At 41.4% G+C, this 17,110-nt stretch overlaps 1 protein-coding gene across 2 annotated transcripts in view; it reads right to left on the bottom strand.

Annotated features, from left to right (window-relative positions):
• The window catches only part of RNF11 (ring finger protein 11), a 28,031-nt gene extending 12,883 nt beyond the window's left edge, over positions 1–15,148 (bottom strand). The window contains exon 1 of one of the 2 annotated variants that reach the window (XM_081010845.1): positions 15,062–15,148. In XM_081010845.1, coding sequence (XP_080866971.1) covers positions 15,062–15,133 — 72 coding nt within the window. In that variant the 5' untranslated portion in view covers positions 15,134–15,148. Of the gene's footprint in view, positions 1–14,345; positions 14,944–15,061 lie in introns of those variants that run through there. The other variant, XM_081010844.1, reaches the window with a different exon arrangement.
• Positions 15,149–17,110: the final 1,962 nt, after the last annotated feature.

Raw genomic sequence — 17,110 nt, 5'->3', positions numbered from 1 at the left:
TCCCAGGATCAATCTGTCATATCCAACTGAAATATTCAGGTAGAAAGATCTTTGCCTGAGACCCTAGAAAGTTGCAGTCAGAGTAGGCAGTACTGGCTCACTAGATAAATATTCTGACTTGGAATCAGACAACATCCATGCACAATTCACTCTCAGCACCAACCTAGTCCAAATATTTCCATCCTTGTTCTTGGGACTATTTTATTTTATACACTGTAGGAGTTACCATCTGATATGTGTGCCTGTGGAAAATTCTGCTGTTTCTTATTTAAACCAGATCACCCAACTTCTGTCCAAGATGGAGGTGAAAGTTACTTAAGTGTTTTGTGTGTAAGACCAAACCTCCTAGTTCTTCCCTTTTAAAATTGGCTAGATATCTTGGTGGGGTTTTTTTGGCTGCAACACTACTATTGTTTAGCATTATGTGCACAAACTGGAATAAGCCTTAGGCTTGTATAATCTCTCATCTCTCTCTGGCCATGGCAACAAGATCTGGAGCTGACACTTCTACTGTTAAAATAACCAGAGCCCCCTACTTGGAGGGACTCAGCAACAGCAACTAAGACACCATCCATTCTATGAGAATCAATGACCAAACAAGACAAATGAATGGTGTTGTATGGTGCTACACAAAATGGACCCATTTACCCTAAAACATTGCATACTGAGTTCATTTTAGTTCGCTAGAAACAGAGCAAAGTAGATACAAAAAACCCCCCACACCTTTCTTGATTAAAGCAATCACCTTGTTAATTGGTAAGGCTCCAAAGTGGACAGTCCAGATGTAAAAGAGGGAAGGGTTTCTGCACCTTTAGCAGCAGTCATGCAAGTTACTCCTGCTGAAATTCCCTTTTCGGCACAACCAAGGTGCCCTAGTTTATCCCCTAATCCAAAGATGTAAAATGTTTCTCTCAAATTACAATAACAATTTCCCTCACAGATGAGGGAAGTAGACACTCCAGTTTTACCATACAGCTTACAAAAATTGTTTTTTTGTTTTGCTTATTGCAACAGCTGAACAGCAACCAAAAAGCACTTTGAATGTTGAATAAAATGTGTTTACACTAATGTATCTGATATGGGAAGCGTGTACAGTGGTACCTCGGGTTACATATGCTTCAGGCTACATACACTTCAGGTTACAGACTCCGCTAACCCAGAAATAGTACCTCGGGTTAAGAACTTTGCTTCAGGATGAGAACAGAAATCGTGCTCCGGTGGTGCGGTGGCAGCAGGAGGCCCCATTAGCTAAAGTGGTGCTTCAGGTTAAGAACAGTTTCAGGTTAAGAACAGACCTCCAGAATGAATTAAGTTCTTAACCCGAGGTACCACTATACTATATTCCTTTTTGTGGTAACCCAAAGCTTATCCCTGCTGTGACTGTGCATTTTCAGTTTCCAGGGCACAAGTCCAAGAGTGATCTCATTCAGAGCTCAACCACTTCTAATACAGAATATATGTTTGCACTAAGGACACATGCAAGAAAGAAGTATATTCACTCAGGTGGTTGATAATACTTTTTAAAAAAAAACTTCCAAAAAACTGGTCACTGGTATTTTTTATTTTTTTAAAAAAGCTGTGCCTGGAGACAGATAATCAGGTTGTGTATCCATTGCAGTGACCAAAGGAGGAATGACTGCTGAGAGGAGAGCAGAAAGAAGGAAAGCCATTGTACACCTGCATCAGCACAACCAGACACCTTCATCTGCCCCAGCTGCAACAAAACATGTCTCTAGAGCCAAAACAGGTGCTGTGTAACTCTCCAATGGTTTGATTTCACCCCCAAAGGGACATTCTTCCATTGCCAACTCTAAAAACACAGATTGTCTATGTTCAAGAAAATATTTTCTTAGCTGCTAGGATGGTTAATAACACGAACTGTGAAATTCCTGGTTCAAATATAAGACCAGTCTACCTTTCACTGCTGTTGTAAGGAATATCAGGTCAATGTATGGGAATTGTTTTGTGTATTTATAGGGCAAAGCAATATGCAAAGGGTTAAGTATCTAGCTATATTAGCATATAACCAACATACTGTAAACTGGGTGGATTAGGACTTTTTTCAGGTTCTAAATAAATAGAGCATTTCACTCCAAACTTTAGGTTTTCATCAAACACAAGTACTGATGACATTTCTGATGGGAGAATGGCTACCGCAGTCTCTGATCTCCCACTGGTTTGAAAGCCGACTGTTTTGAGTTCAGAAAGTAAGACTCAATTGCAAGTAGCAAAAAACATAACAAAACCATTTCCCCCAAAATACAAATACGTTATATTGCTAAATTTGAGAAAGGTTTTATTTATACACACAACATTCCTTTAATATCATGCATGCTAGATTTTTAGTTTGCTGTAGATTGGTTAAAGAAGGTGCTTTTTATATGAACACTCCTATATTTTGATAGTGTTTAGCACAACTGAGATAAAATTATGATCACTACTTTTCCTAACAAGTAAACCAAAATTATCACGAGAATATTTTAATGCTAGCCAGTATCTCTCTAGCTGTACCACCTGAGGAACAACATAAATGCAGCCTGACATCCTTCACAGTGCATTTAAATACACTTAACCACTGTTAACACTTAAATACACTGTATTTTAGTAAAGTACCATAGAAATGAAGCTATTGAAACTGAGTTTTGGAGGATGATTGTTTAAGAAAAAAATAATCATCAAAGCTGTTGGACAAGATGCACGTAAGAAAGACACTGCAGTTCTAAAATCACAACCCAAGTCTCCTGACTCCTAGTCCACTGCCTTATTGCCTGAATTACTCATTTTAGGTTGCTGTAATACTGCACTATGAAAATATCATTGCCAAAGCACTAACTGGAATTTTATCTAAAGGAAACATAAAACAACTGAAAAAGCTGATTGTTCATTCTGGTCCAGAATCTAGCTAATGCTGGGTGTTCCTGGTTAAATCCTCAGGGTATTATGTAATGCTTCCCATAGATCAGTTAGAAAAATGCAGGCATCTCAGAAATCGGCCACCAACGGAGCCCTGCAGAATAATCTTATCATTTCTCTTACAATCATGAGGGCAGAAGGGAATAAAAACTAAATAAATAAAACCAACCTCCACAATACTGCAGAATCATCTATGTGTTAGATCACAGATCAACACACACAATACCACCATACCTATGAACCACAGACTTGTGATTTTCATTTATTAACTGCGGTAATGTCAATAAATCTTGGCTGTGAGTCCTGGAAGATCTGCTCCTTTACGGGCCTAGAAAAGCAGGGTCCTGACTGACTCCACTTACAAAGGCTGAGGCTGCTGGAGAGACAATACTGGCTGTCTTAGTGGAGACCAAGGTCATCAAGCCTGAGCCCCTATTGGCAGTAACAGCAGAAATATATGTTGTATGTTTCTCTTGCCAACTATGCTGTTTCAAATGTGCAGTTTATTTGACTTCCTTTAGTAATGTTTTCTTTTGCTATGTTTAATTTTTTTTGTTAACTTTGCTGTGTTAAATGTGCATACTGTACATGGCCTCTTTTGTATTATTTTGAAACTTATAAAGAAATGTGATAAAGAAATGAAATGAAATGAATAATAAAAATAAATAAAAAAGCACTCTTACTCTTAAAAAAAACAAAAAACACCCACCAAGAGTTACTTCCTGTATTATTTTTCACATATGGGATGACTGTCAAATGTCAGTTCTGTGACTCTTGTATATACACATATATAGATTCAGAAAGTCTCAAAAGAATTCCAGTGTTATCGAGTTCGCGAATTAGTGACTTGTACTAATTAAAAAATGGTGATATGGAAGTAACTTGAACAAGTCATCTCATGCCTGCAATAAAACATGAAAGAAACTATGTGACATCAGCTTGGAGGCAGAAGATGCAAAGTGTTACGCCAGTTTCAAGACAAAGTATTGGACACAATTTAAACAGACCACCACAATGCAATATGAAATTGCATTACAGACAATTACCGTACTAAAAACCTCACACTCATTAATACCCAGAAGTAACACAATATACCAATATTGCTATGCTGGCTACTCAGCCTAGCACAGATGTGGTGCTGGTTCCCTACAACCATAGCTTGCATACAGTGGTGCCCCGCAAGACGAATGCCTCGCAAGACGAAAAACTCGCTAGACGAAAGAGTTTTCCGTTTTTTGAGTCTTTCTGCAAGACGAATTTCCCTATGGGCTTGCTTCGCAAGACAAAACGTCTTGCGAGTTCTTGCGAGTTTGTTTCCTTTTTCTTAAAGCCGCTAAGCCGCTAATAGCTGTGCTTCGCAAGACGAAAAACCGCAAGACGAAGAGACTCGCAGAACGGATTAATTTCGTCTTGCGAGGCACCACTGTATTAAGAATCAGTCTTGGGAACATTCACAATCCATCTCTTCCCAGTGTGAAATGCTGCCCTTCCCTCCATGGTTGTTCTATGTTTGCACCAACTGATCAGAGAAACGCAAGGGGAAGTTTTGCTCACAAAGGTGTAACTTTTGCTCATGTTTTTCTAAACAACGTAGCATCCTGCACCACAGAGTACATGGTGCTGTTTAAATTTCTTTGTATACATATAGGGGCTTGTTGGCTTGGGACTACATGTTAAGACTAGTCAATATCCTAGTGTGTACAAAAAGAGCTCTATATCTTGGCAATGAGAGCAATATAGTATATTTCAAACAATGCTGTTATGTTATGGCTGCTAGAGAATTAGTATAATGGAGCTATTAAACCCCAAACCAAAAACCAGTTCATCTTATACAAATTTATGTGTTAATTATTTATAACATTTATACCCTGCCCTTTCTTCCTTAGGAGCACAGGGCAACTTGCACTAATAAGCAGCAAAACAACTAATCGTACCATAGGGTGCTCAACACTGGCTCTATTGTCAATCGCAGCTCCCCCATTTAGTAGGCACTGCGTATTACTTCAAAATGCAGTAAGCCAGCCCTGTTCATTTATCTGAGTGAGACCCTGGACTTATTCCCCAAAATCGTTCCCTGATGGCACAACTGTGTGATTTGTGGTTCCACTTATCCCACACTTAGTCCTAGTAGTTCCAACATGACTCTGAAAGATGTAGTTTGGTGACTACAGGCTTAGTCAACTATCTTGTTGCAGGCATTTTGGCACAGTATCAATCCTGCAATTTGGCAGCTTGTCATTTTAGATATCTTAGCTTAAATAGAGGAGTTACTGAGAATAGCTGTTCTGTATTAAACTACAAGGAGAATGTAGTTAGCCAGAATACAGTTGTGCTACCAAAGTTGGAGTTTAGCCAATACATCTTGTTGAAACATAATGAGATTTTTGAAGTTCAGTCAAACAACAGTATCACTTCTGCTGTAAATTCATTGTCCCAATATAAGAGATTATGATAGAATAGCTGAGTAGATTACAGTTTCTTACAGCAATTCAGCATCAAAGTGGATTAATAAACTCTACCTGGAACAGCCATACAAAATAAAATCATTAATAACCTTTGTTTTCCCCTCATTTTACCATGGGTATGTTGGGACACCAGAGCTTTAAAGCAGGCTATCACCCTATTAAAGAAAATAAATACTGGAACTGTTTTCAAATTGAAGGGCAGCATTTAAATTCATAAACTCAATTAAACACGTTAGAGGTAAGGACCAGGATGCTAAATTCTCTTAAAAAAACAACTGCTACTCTAAACTCTACAGTTTTCTTAGTCCTTGAGCTATGGTGACACTATGATAAACAGGGATGAACATGACACTAAGTAAGTTTTTCGAGCACGTCTGAATGTAAGTGATGACACAGACAATGAAATCTGAAGAGCCCACAATCCAAATTAGGTTTGTAAGACATTTGGTTTAGCTCATTTTTAAAATAATACTGGAATGGCAATCGTATGACATAGTTTTTATGCTCCAAGGGTCCTCAGGGACTGAATGCAGATACAGGCAGTGTGCAAACCTGGCACATGGCATGTCTCTCTGCATGCAAGGAGGTCACTGCATTCTGTCTTACATGCACAAATACAGCTGGAGTGTGCTCTCCGTAGCTAGAGACTCGGAATTAAGCATTTTCTGCTATATTTTCCCTAGAATAGAATTACATTTTTGATCAGTATAAATCATTTGCTGTGAAAGCAGACACAAGTTCTATAAGTGATAAAGCAAAACTGAGCACCGTAAAAGCACAATGTGACTTAAGCATTTTGAAAACACAGCAAAGCTCCCACTCCCCCACCCAAGCCCAACCCTCTCCAGCACTCCACTATTTACCAAAGTCTGTTGCTGTGGAAACAAATCTACTGTAATAAATGACAGTTTTGAGAAGAGAAGGAAACACAGCCGAGTCCCATGACAGAAATGAATGACGTTATTGTAACCATTGATGTCTCGTGAGTTTATCACCCGCTTACATACATCAAAACAGATGCAAACACCCTCTAAATAATCTTTCACCAACATATGAAGACCTGATGACACACTTACTGTAAACTGCCCAGAGATGCTTAATTATTGGTGAGTATATAAATAGGGATGCGGGTGGCGCTGTGGGTTAAACCACAAAGCCTAGGACTTGCCGATCAGAAGGTCAGCGGTTCGAATCTGAATCAGGATTTTGAAAGTCTGCCTTGAAAAATAATGGGAGGGGCTTTTCCCCCTAAAAAGCAGCAGCAGCTTACTTTAACATAACTGATTGGCTTGATTTGTCCCATTAACCTACTTTGTAGCATCCAAGTGAGATGCCCCAACATTGCACAAATATACTAAAAAAAGTAAATCCTATATAAAGACAAAGGTGGCTAATAAGTTCCCACTATTTCATCTTTAGGGACGCGGGTGGCGCTGTGGGTAAAACCTCAGTGCCTAGGACTTGCCAATCGTATGGTCGGCGGTTCGAATCCCCGCAGCGGGATGAGCTCCCATCTTTCGGTCCCAGCTCCTGCCCACCTAGCAGTTCGAAAGCATTCCTAAGTGCAAGTAGATAAATAGGTACAGCTTTATAGCGGGAAGGTAAACGGCGTTTCCGTGTGCTGCGCTGGTGCTGGCTCGCCAGAGCAGCTTCGTCACGCTGGCCACGTGACCCGGAAGTGTCTCCGGACAGCGCTGGCCCCCGGCCTCTTAAGTGAGATGGGTGCACAACCCTAGAGTTGGACACGACTGGCCCGTATGGGCAGGGGTACCTTTACCTTTTAATTCATCTTTATTTTTAAATTTTTCCTATTGAAATCTACTATACAGTCTCACACATACACATATGGCATTTAACAGATATACTTTATGACTATAATTCTCTGAACATTATGAATGGGTAAGGGCAGTTTTACATAAGGCTCTCTAACCTCCCTCTAAGATCAGGCCCGAACCCTTAGGGATGCTCTTTTCAGTTGGCAAGAGAGGGAGAACTTTATGTATATAAATGCTGGGTCCAATCAAGTTCACTGGAATGTGACTTTTTCCATTACTAAGCCATGAAGTTATTGAGCTGGAACAGCTACAGAAATTGAACTTTTATGACATCAGAAAGCTTCAAACCTCAGAAAGTTGAGCGCTAAAAGTGGTAATGGAAACAACAAAAGCTTGAATAAACTGCCAAACATAAAATAAACTAGTTTCTAAATGACAGTTGTTCTTCTACTCAGAGTTCATAAATTTAGTATGATCAAAAGGAATTTCATGAAACAATCACCCTGAATGGGCCTTACTGAGACAAATGGCATTTGTCTGAAATGTTACCCTACCTCACCTACTAACAACTACTCAGATGTAAGTCCACTGAGTACAATGGGGTTTATAACCAAAGGATTACAGTGGTACCTCTGGCTACATACTTAATTCGTTCCGGAGGTCCGTTCTTAACCTGAAATTGTTCTTAACATGAAGCACCACTTTAGCTAATGGGGCCTCCTGTTGCTGCCACGCGATTTCTGTTCTCATCCTGAAGCAAAGTTCTTAACCTGAGGTTCACTTTCTGGGTTAGCGGAGTCTGTAACCTGAAGCGTATGTAACCTGAAGCGTATGTAACCCGAGGTACCACTGTATAGCTAAAGTGATGTACACCATTCAAAGGAAGGGGGGTATTGTAGTGCAGAAAGGGTTAAAGCGAAGGCCCAGCTGTTACACCATCCACAGCACCACTTGATAAAATTGTATCATGTTACTTGGTTAGAACAATGTGCTTCCAAGAACAAACTGTATTGTTCCTAAAATGTCTATTACAATAAGAAGTGATAGTTGCACAAGTGTGAAGAGCGACTTACTGGATAGTGCCTGTGACGTCATTGCACTATTTCTCTGTTACGGCAGCACCATATTGCCACATTAGGAGAATGCAGTTTTACTATATCACTCAAAGGAATTACCTCATGTAAGTCTTTCAAATAAATAGGAACACCTGCAAGGATACCCCATTCTGGTAACCTTTCCTCTTTGTAGATTTTTCTATTTAGTCCTTCCAATGTATTTTACCTCATGTCTTTTGTACAATAGTTGTTAGAGGATGAAAAATGTGAGCGTACCTCTACTGTCCCACTCACCCCTACTTCCAACCTAGGAACAGGACATTATGCTGGGTAAAAGTTAGTGCTAATACAACCCTTTGTGTACGTATAAAAACACAAAGGAAATGATATAAGTATTAGGGGAGACCCTTGCTAACAAATTAAGTTTGCAAGTCCAACCTGAATATGGATATGGCACCTCCAAAAGAATCAGTGTTGGGATTCTATGTTTTGGGAGAATGTGCTTTTGCTGTTAAAGTCAGCCTTGTACTGGTGGCCACAGCCTAGTTATGACACAGTGAATACTACATAAAGGTATTGTAACAAGAACAGGAAATAAATTAGACTCACAAAAAAATATTTAAAATCGTGACCTGATCTCTCTAGAACTTCCATAAATCAATACAGCCTTTAGATTTTTTTTGCAGCTGGAAATCCCATAACAAACATCACCATGGGTACAATCATATGCCCACTTACCTGGCAGTAAACCCCTTTAACTCGATAGTTTTCCTTCTGAATGAACATGTATAGTATTGTTCTGCATATATGCCTTTCTTTAGGAATGCAATGCTTTTCTAGGAGTTGATGGCAGTTTTTTAGGCTGCAGTCTTATACTCATGGACACTGAGTTAGCTTAATGTACTAATTAAGACATACTTCTGAATGAAACATGCACAGGATTGAGCTACATTATCCACTTCATAATGAAATATGCACCGGTGACTCTGGTTTTCAGTTATTATAGCCTATTTAATTAAAAGCTCCTTATGTTTAAGAGCCAGTGTTAAAGTATCAGATGAACCAGATCCAGCAGATCAATTACCGTATGTCAAATGCAATCTCAAAGTCTATTTTGATAAAGCAACACTATTTCAGGTATTCACCATATAGTTGGATTAAACATACACACACACACTCAATTAAAGGGAAAGTATTTAAATATTCAAGTTGAAACTAGCAATATGAATTCAACTTTCATATATTTGCCAAAATTAAAGTGTCTCCAACAGCAACTGAACACATTTCTCCATAGCTCTAATAGTTTTCAAGCTTAGCTCTAACAATGGATTCACCATTTGTGCCACAACTAAGAACTATTTCAAGCAGCACAGCAAAGCACACTAGCAATAGTTGTGGCTTCCAGGCACAGGTGTACCTGGCACACCGCAAAAAGTGTGATGAGCCCTAACTCTGGCCAACAGGGGGAGCAGCAAGAAACTAGCCAGACAGGTTCCTGAATGCCAACAGGCTTGACCACAGCAGGTCATGACAAAGCCTGATACATATGACCTTGCAGGTCAGGCACACTTCTTTGATTTAAGCAGGGCAACTCAGCTTCCTGCCTTATATTTCCCACTCTCAGCTTTTCCCAATACCCATATCAACTCCAATGACTCTGTAGGAACCTGACATGACAAAATATCATTATTATAGTATTGTCCCAGGAGATCTTTTGGTTTGGAATCACGCTATACAAGCTAGCTCATGTCATCATACTTCATCCCAACATTTAGTATGATGGGAGGAGTTCTTTTTCCAATTCCTTCAAAATCCTTAACATCCCAAGTCTTTATGTAGCTTTACTGTTACACCTGAAACTAATAAAAAACTATTTCTAGGTTGTTGGATAACTTTTATATTTGTGCCTCATCTTTCCATTCATACAGGGCTCACAAGGCAATAGTAAACAGACATCTGTATCAGGCTAAGAAACATGATTTCCTTTACAATTGCTTAGCACTTAAAGGAACCATAAAATAATCCTTTGGGATCATTACTCTTTCTAAGCACATTTACTTGAAAATTTAAATTACTTCCAAATAAATGTGAATAAGAGGGAAAGCCAAAGTGGTGCATGTGAATACACAAGCATGCACACAAACTTCAAAGGAAAAAGTTCAAGTCAATCAGAATAGTTTTTTTTTTTAAAAAAAGATAAATAATTTGGAATTAGCTTAGAAAAGCACTGGCTGGAAACTGTTTCCTTATAGAAAAATGAAAAGGTAAGAGACATATTGTTGTCGTGAAACTGTAGTAAATTACTGTATTCCTTTATTCACCAGTGTTATATACAAATATCCTTTGTATATACACAAGAGTTTGCCACTAAGAATGATATGAAATATAAGAAGTATAATAGTTGTGGAAATATATGCTCACCAATTATTACTACAGATTGGGGGGGGGGATATAATGGGAAACATGAGCAAAATAAAATGGTAGCAGACAAATATTTTCTGCCACCAGTTGCTAAATGTGGTATATAACAGAATACATTAACTCTTTCCTGCCTCACCTCCTTCTGTTCCATTAGTGTGAGAGTTTATGACCTATATATTCAGTGTATAATTGGGGTATATGAGGGGATAAAGGAGGGGTAGTAGAGATAAGTGGATACAGACTTGCAGCTTAAGAATGTTCACTCAGTTCACTCATGTTCACTCATCCACTGAGTTCAATCATATTTACGCTTTAGTAAGTATGTTAAGACTACAGCCTTCTAACTTACGCCTCTTTACCTAAAAGTAAGTTTCACTGACTTCAATTAGACAAAATCCTAAATAAGTGTGCACATAATTGCAACTGTGCAGAGCCTATCCTATTCATGTTTGTTGAGATAACCTACTGAGTTCAATGGAATATACAGTACACCCAAGTAACTGTGCATAGGAAAAGCAGCCTTCCACAGCAATACTCAGAAAGAAAAAGTCTCACTGTTTTCAGTGCCATCTATTTCCCAAAAGTGTGCAAAGTTACGCACAAGATTCAGATATTGGTGATCCTTCTATAACATCCCTGCATTCTCTTCTTTTGAATCATTCAAACAATCCATCAGAGCCAACCTATAATTATCATCTAAAACACCTGTAGGTGACCGATATAAATTAAATACTTCCTGTAATTTTGTTAACTATGAATTATTTGAATATTTTGAATGACTTTACATCCTGATATTAAATAAATGGAAGTAAGTCCTTGCAACATGATAGTTGTGAATGTGATCCTGATTAATGTGCATGCCAGATACATGCATGCACCCAAGGTAAAAATGAAAAACGCCAAAGGAACAGTCTCTTCTACGAGCAGATATAACTTCACTGGATGACTGCTAGTGTTTTTAGGAGCAGCATTTTATCAAACTTCATTCCAAAATACCAAGGCTGCAATCATATGCATGCATACTTCAGTTGGAAATGTATCTCACTGAACTCAATGGGAGTTCAAATGGCCTGGTCTACATGTCACATTAAAACCATAGTCAAAAACAAAATATGGTTTAATGTGAATGTGCAGTATGCTTTAAAAATTCTTGCTCCACTCCAATGTTTGAAACATAGATATATAAGCTAGGGGCCAAATGGCACCTTTAATCAAGGTTACAGTTGCCAAAATGGAATGTCTAGTTGCCATTTTGGGGCAAGATGGCTCTAAAGTCTTATTTTTCAAATGATGAATTGACTGTGGTTGATTATCAGTTAAACATCTCCTCCATTAGCTTGAACAGCTCCAAGTCTTGGCTTTCCCAAGTGAAGGCAGGCTGCACAAGCAGGAGGAGTGAGAGCAGCAGGGACCGGTGCAGCCCTGCCACAGGGATCAGGCGATGGGGCAAACGGGCAGATGAGCAGCTGGCCTCCAAGCTGAGCTCAGCACAGCTGCTTGTAGCAGGACCCCAGCCCTGCCTCACATAGATGGAAAAATGTGGAGTGGTACATAATGCTTTACAAAAGATGCAGTCTTCTGCTGCTACGCAACTGCGCAAATCAGCTGGCTTGCAGAAGAAGAGACTGCCCTTCCGCTGAAGCATTATGGTGTGAACCAGGTGACTTGCGCCATAGAATGGCAGCAAAAAAACCCACTGCTGTGCACCAGCCTGCCAGATGGTGGAGATATCGTGCGCCATCCTGGTACCCAGGTATCTTCACTTGGTCGCAATTGGCCGAAAGCCAAGCGCAAAAAATTCCTGGGGAATTTTGAACATGGCTCCACTCCTGCTGTATCACCAGGAAACAAGTGACTCTCTGGCTTGCTGTGATGCCTGAACATGGGTTTGTGGTTTGTTTTCCCCAAACACATAATTGAGAAGTAAAGTAAGCCAAGATTCACACGTCACAACAAGCCAGGCTGTCTTGTTTTCCAATGGGTCAGCAGCAGACAAGCAAAGGGAGAACTTTTGAGCCGTGTGCACCTTGCTTTTTTACATTAAACCATTGTTTGTTTTTAACTATGATTTAATGTGCTAAGCTTACCAGGCTTATGTTTGAGATGAGGGTGCAAGTCACATTTGAAGATTCAGTGCTTGCTAAGAAAACATCTCATATCCTGTAAAAAATAAAGTGATGGGGGCGGGGGGAGAATCAAGACTTCCTTTATCTTAAATAAAATATGGAAATATAATTGCTTGGAATCCAAGCCTTATATCTTCATAAAATACTTCATTCTGTTTACAGCTGTTCTAATACCGAGGAATAAATCTAGATTAATACACTCTTAGATGTAAATCAATGAGACAAAAATAATTTATTGTTTCTCCAAAACAAAAATAAGTGTGTTTTTCTGGCTATAAAATGAATGCAAATACAGATTAAAATTTCTTCATATATTTTGACATCAGCAAAAATATTAATGAAAAACAGTAAAAAGCTAATAATCCCAATTCTAAAACTTGCAAATTCATAACAGAGAGGACACAAGGGAAAGAGAATAAGAGAAACACCCAGGAGGAAAATGTCATTGCCCTGGCCTGCTGTCAATCACACTTGGGAGAAATAGGATCTATTGCCATAAGAAAGTTCAAAATTAATAATTGGAGTTACTGCTTTTGCATATAATGAAAGACAGAATAAAGAAACTGAGACAAAGATACTGTGTGTGTGTGTGTGTGTGTGTGTGTGTACAGTCTTCGCCTTAACAAGGTAATGAGACAAGAACAACACCAGACAGTGATGTCACCGCATGAAGAAACAAAGGAAGCTGCACAAGCTGAAAAACTAGAACCCCTGTTCTGTGGCCTAAATGAAGAGACTATATCTGAAATCATCATTTTAAAATGTCATAATTAAATTATCAGGTCCAGAAAAACAGTGTCATCAATTAGGTGTGAAACATGCTTACACAGAGGTAATCCCCACTGAAATTTGGAGCTTGCTTCCAAGTAGAAATGGTTACAATCTGTTTTATTCAACCCAAGATGTAGTTCTGTTTTATTTTTGTTGCTGTTATTTATATTTTGCCCAGTACAGTGTTCCAAGCTCACTTCTGAAAGCTGTTTTCTATATATCTGCCTTTTAAAAAGGGAGCTTGGCATATTAAAAGACAAACACAGCAGCATTTTAACGCTGAAAATCAGACAAGAGAGGCACAGAAGAAGAAACAAAGAAAGTCTCCCCCATCAGGCTGAAAGCAAGAGGTTCAGCTTCGAGAGAGGTCTGGCCAGTTGTCAAATTTCAAACCTCAGGAGTAGAATAAGCACTGGGGGTGGGTAAGGTGGGGGCAGAAGGGAGGCCCCCAATTTCTGACATTCAACTCATGAGGTATAAGTATGTTGGTTAATATCGATTCCTAGCCGCTGCATAAATGACACAAGTATGAGGGATTTTCATTTAAAAAACAAAACAACAACACCCCCAACAAAACTGTGTACATCCACACAAATATCAATAAATGAAGCCTCTCCCCACCAGGTTGTCCTGTGTTTTGGGGTTTTTTTTTGTAGCCTTCCCGTCCACCTTTTAAATTCCTCTCCTTCCCCACCCCGCAACCCCAGCCCCGGGTTTGCCCGTCTGACACGCACAGCCGTTCTCACGACGACTCCAATCTCCTCTCAATTTGTTGTGTTTCCCCCCCTGCCCTTCTCCTCACCCCCCAACACACGGTACCTGATATGGCGGCGGCGGCTCCTGATCCGGCTCAGTCCCATCCCCATAGCTGGCCCTGTCCGACTGGGACTCGTGCAGCAGGGAGATGTCATCCGAGGTGGGGGATTTCAGGCAATTCCCCATCTTCCCCAAAGGGAAGTGGGGGGTCTCCTCCTCCTCCTCCTCAGAGACACAATGGCAGCTCCAGGCGACGGCTTTCCTCCGGCCTCCCCTCAGCAGCAGCAGCAGCAGCAGGAGCCCAGCTCAGGAAGCTCATGCCAGCCTGCCAGCCTGCATAAGCAGCTTAGCCCCGAGTCGGCTCGCCCCAGGGACCCGCTGCCTGCCTGCCCGCCCGCCTCCCCCTCTTCCTCGCCGCACTCCGGCGTAGAAATGGCAGCGGGGTTGGGAAGGGAGAGCGGTCTTAGCCCTCGGCCGCCATCAGGGCCTCGGCAAGGGGCTTGCTTAGCCCTCCGGCGGGGGAACGGGCAGGGGAAGCGGCGTCGGCGGCGTCCAGGTATATACACAGAGCCCGTCTCCTCCCTCAGCCCCAAGCGCGGTTCTTCTTCCTGGTCACCAGCCTTCTGCGCACTGAGCTTTTGTCAGGCAGGCCTCTCTCGCTCCGGAGCTCCTCCCTCTCCCCTCCCTCCTCCTCTCGCCCTGATGTCTACAGGCCCGGCTTCTCTCGCTGCGCGCCTGGCCCCCACCTTCCCCTCCGAGCCAAAGGGAAAAACAAGCACCTTCAGGATCTGCGGCGGCGTTGAAACCAGCGGCTTTTTCCCTTCGCCAAAGGAGGCATTTTGTCCCGACATGCTTCCCGTATTAAGTTCCCGTCAGATTACGCGTTTCGTTCTAAAAGGAGGTCCTCCCCCCCCCCCCCACACAGCTGTAGCACTTTTGTCTGGAAGGTGTAACATTGCATCCCCTCAGATAAGAAGCAGCTGGCAACCTTTATCCGTTAAGACCGTCGTTTTAATTCAGGGCAACTGTAGGGAGCCCGATCCTATGTATATACTTCCTGAGAAATCCCAAAGACTTGCTGCCTGATAAGTATGCTGGAGATGACAGCGTTAAGATAATATGTTGGCTACTTCCCCATTGCGCTGACAAGTGTCGCTTCTCCCACTGTGTTGTGGGGTGCATATTCTAATTCAGACTGGTAATGGCGAGCATAAAACCAAGAGGCAACAATGGTTTTGTATTAACTATTAAAAAACAACACTAGTGTTTACAACAACAAAAAATTGTGAGACACCAGAAATTATTCTCCAGCTTTGTTAATATTGTTGTAGGTTGGCAGGGAGCAGATTTCCCTAAATGGCTGAGTGCCAGATCTTCCCCATAATTCCTGAATTTAGTAAAAGTCAGAATTAATCAAGGTTTGGTTAAACTTTGCCAAACATGGACACCCTCTGGATTTAGTTATGCTAACGAGCCAAGGCAGCTCTGCAGAGCTAGCTGGATGCGCCATTAGTAGTGGACAAAACTATCAGAGGGCAAAACTGCCCTCTGCCAGGTGAGGGAGAGTAGGACCTCTTTGCTGGGTGCTAGTGGCCAAAGGCAAAGGCCAAGTTTAGAGTTTCAACTCTGAATGATATTGGCTCTGAAGGAGGCCTTGAGTCTGTAAGCAGGGAGGAGAAGGAGGGGCAGAACTTCATGTGATCTGGGAATGACAGTCAGGAGAAGCGATACACAGAGCAAGGCTTTTTGCTGTTCTTTGAATCAAACGCTGCACTTACGAAGGCCGGACCTGCTTGGAATGTGAATTCTCACAAATTAGACCTTCATCTGGGTTTAAGTTGTATATATGTACAAATAAACTCTATATCATAAATATGCCAATCTCCACTGTGTCTTATTCCCAAAGGAAACACAAACCCTGAGTAAATGCCTAGAATCCCTGATGTGCACCACTCAGCAGAGATTGGGGTGGTTTTGACCTATAAAGCCTTATGTGACTCACAACCTCAGCACCTGAAGGATAGCCTCTCTCACATGAACCAACATGAACCCTGCGTTCTTTACCTGAGGCCCTTCTCCTTGTGCCCCCTCTGAGGGAGGTGCAGAGGGTGGGAACACAAGGATGGGCCTTCTCAGTAGTGGGTCTCTGTTTATGGAATGCTGCCCCCAGGGAGGGAGGCCTAGCAGCAGCACTGTTTTTAAACACCAAGCAAAAACATTCTTATTCACCCAGGCCTCTGGATTGTCACAAGCCAGTGGGACCAGGGTGGGTTTTTTGAGGAGTGGTCAGATCACCGCCTCTTTCAGGATGGCCAGGACCACTCTCTCCTGCAAGGATACATGGATTTACCCCTGGACTCATCTGGTTATACCATTTCAGCAAGTTCTAGCAAGGCAAGGGGCAAGAAGACACATCTGCCACATTGTCCTAAGCACCTTGTCTGCACCGGTAGGCTGCATCCACCAAAACTGATCCCATAATGTTGCAACAGACATTGCACCTCAGTTGAGACTGCAGTGGATGTGGCATCAATATTGCTGTAGAGGTGACTTTAGCCTTGAAGTGCCTTGCAAAGTATTCACAGTGGGTTTCCGAAGAGTCTAAAACTTTATTCCCTGGAGTAGGTGTTAATACACTTTTAGCAGGCTGGCTACTATCTTTGAAACTGGGAGGCAATCCACTATTGCTAGTAGGATTTTAAAAATGGCTTCAGACTTCCGGGGTGGCACCATCGGCAATGGCGGACTCCCTCTGATCTGGAGGGACTAGCTCCACGCGAAACGGGTCTTTTCCGCTACGGCGAAGCGGGGACCCTTTCAAAAATCAC

Source organism: Podarcis pityusensis, assembly GCF_964106645.2.
Source record: "Podarcis pityusensis genome assembly, chromosome: 6".
NCBI classification, from domain to species: Eukaryota; Metazoa; Chordata; class Lepidosauria; order Squamata; family Lacertidae; genus Podarcis; species Podarcis pityusensis.
Note: the sequence above shows the minus strand (reverse complement) of the source record. Positions and strands in the feature narration are given on the sequence as shown.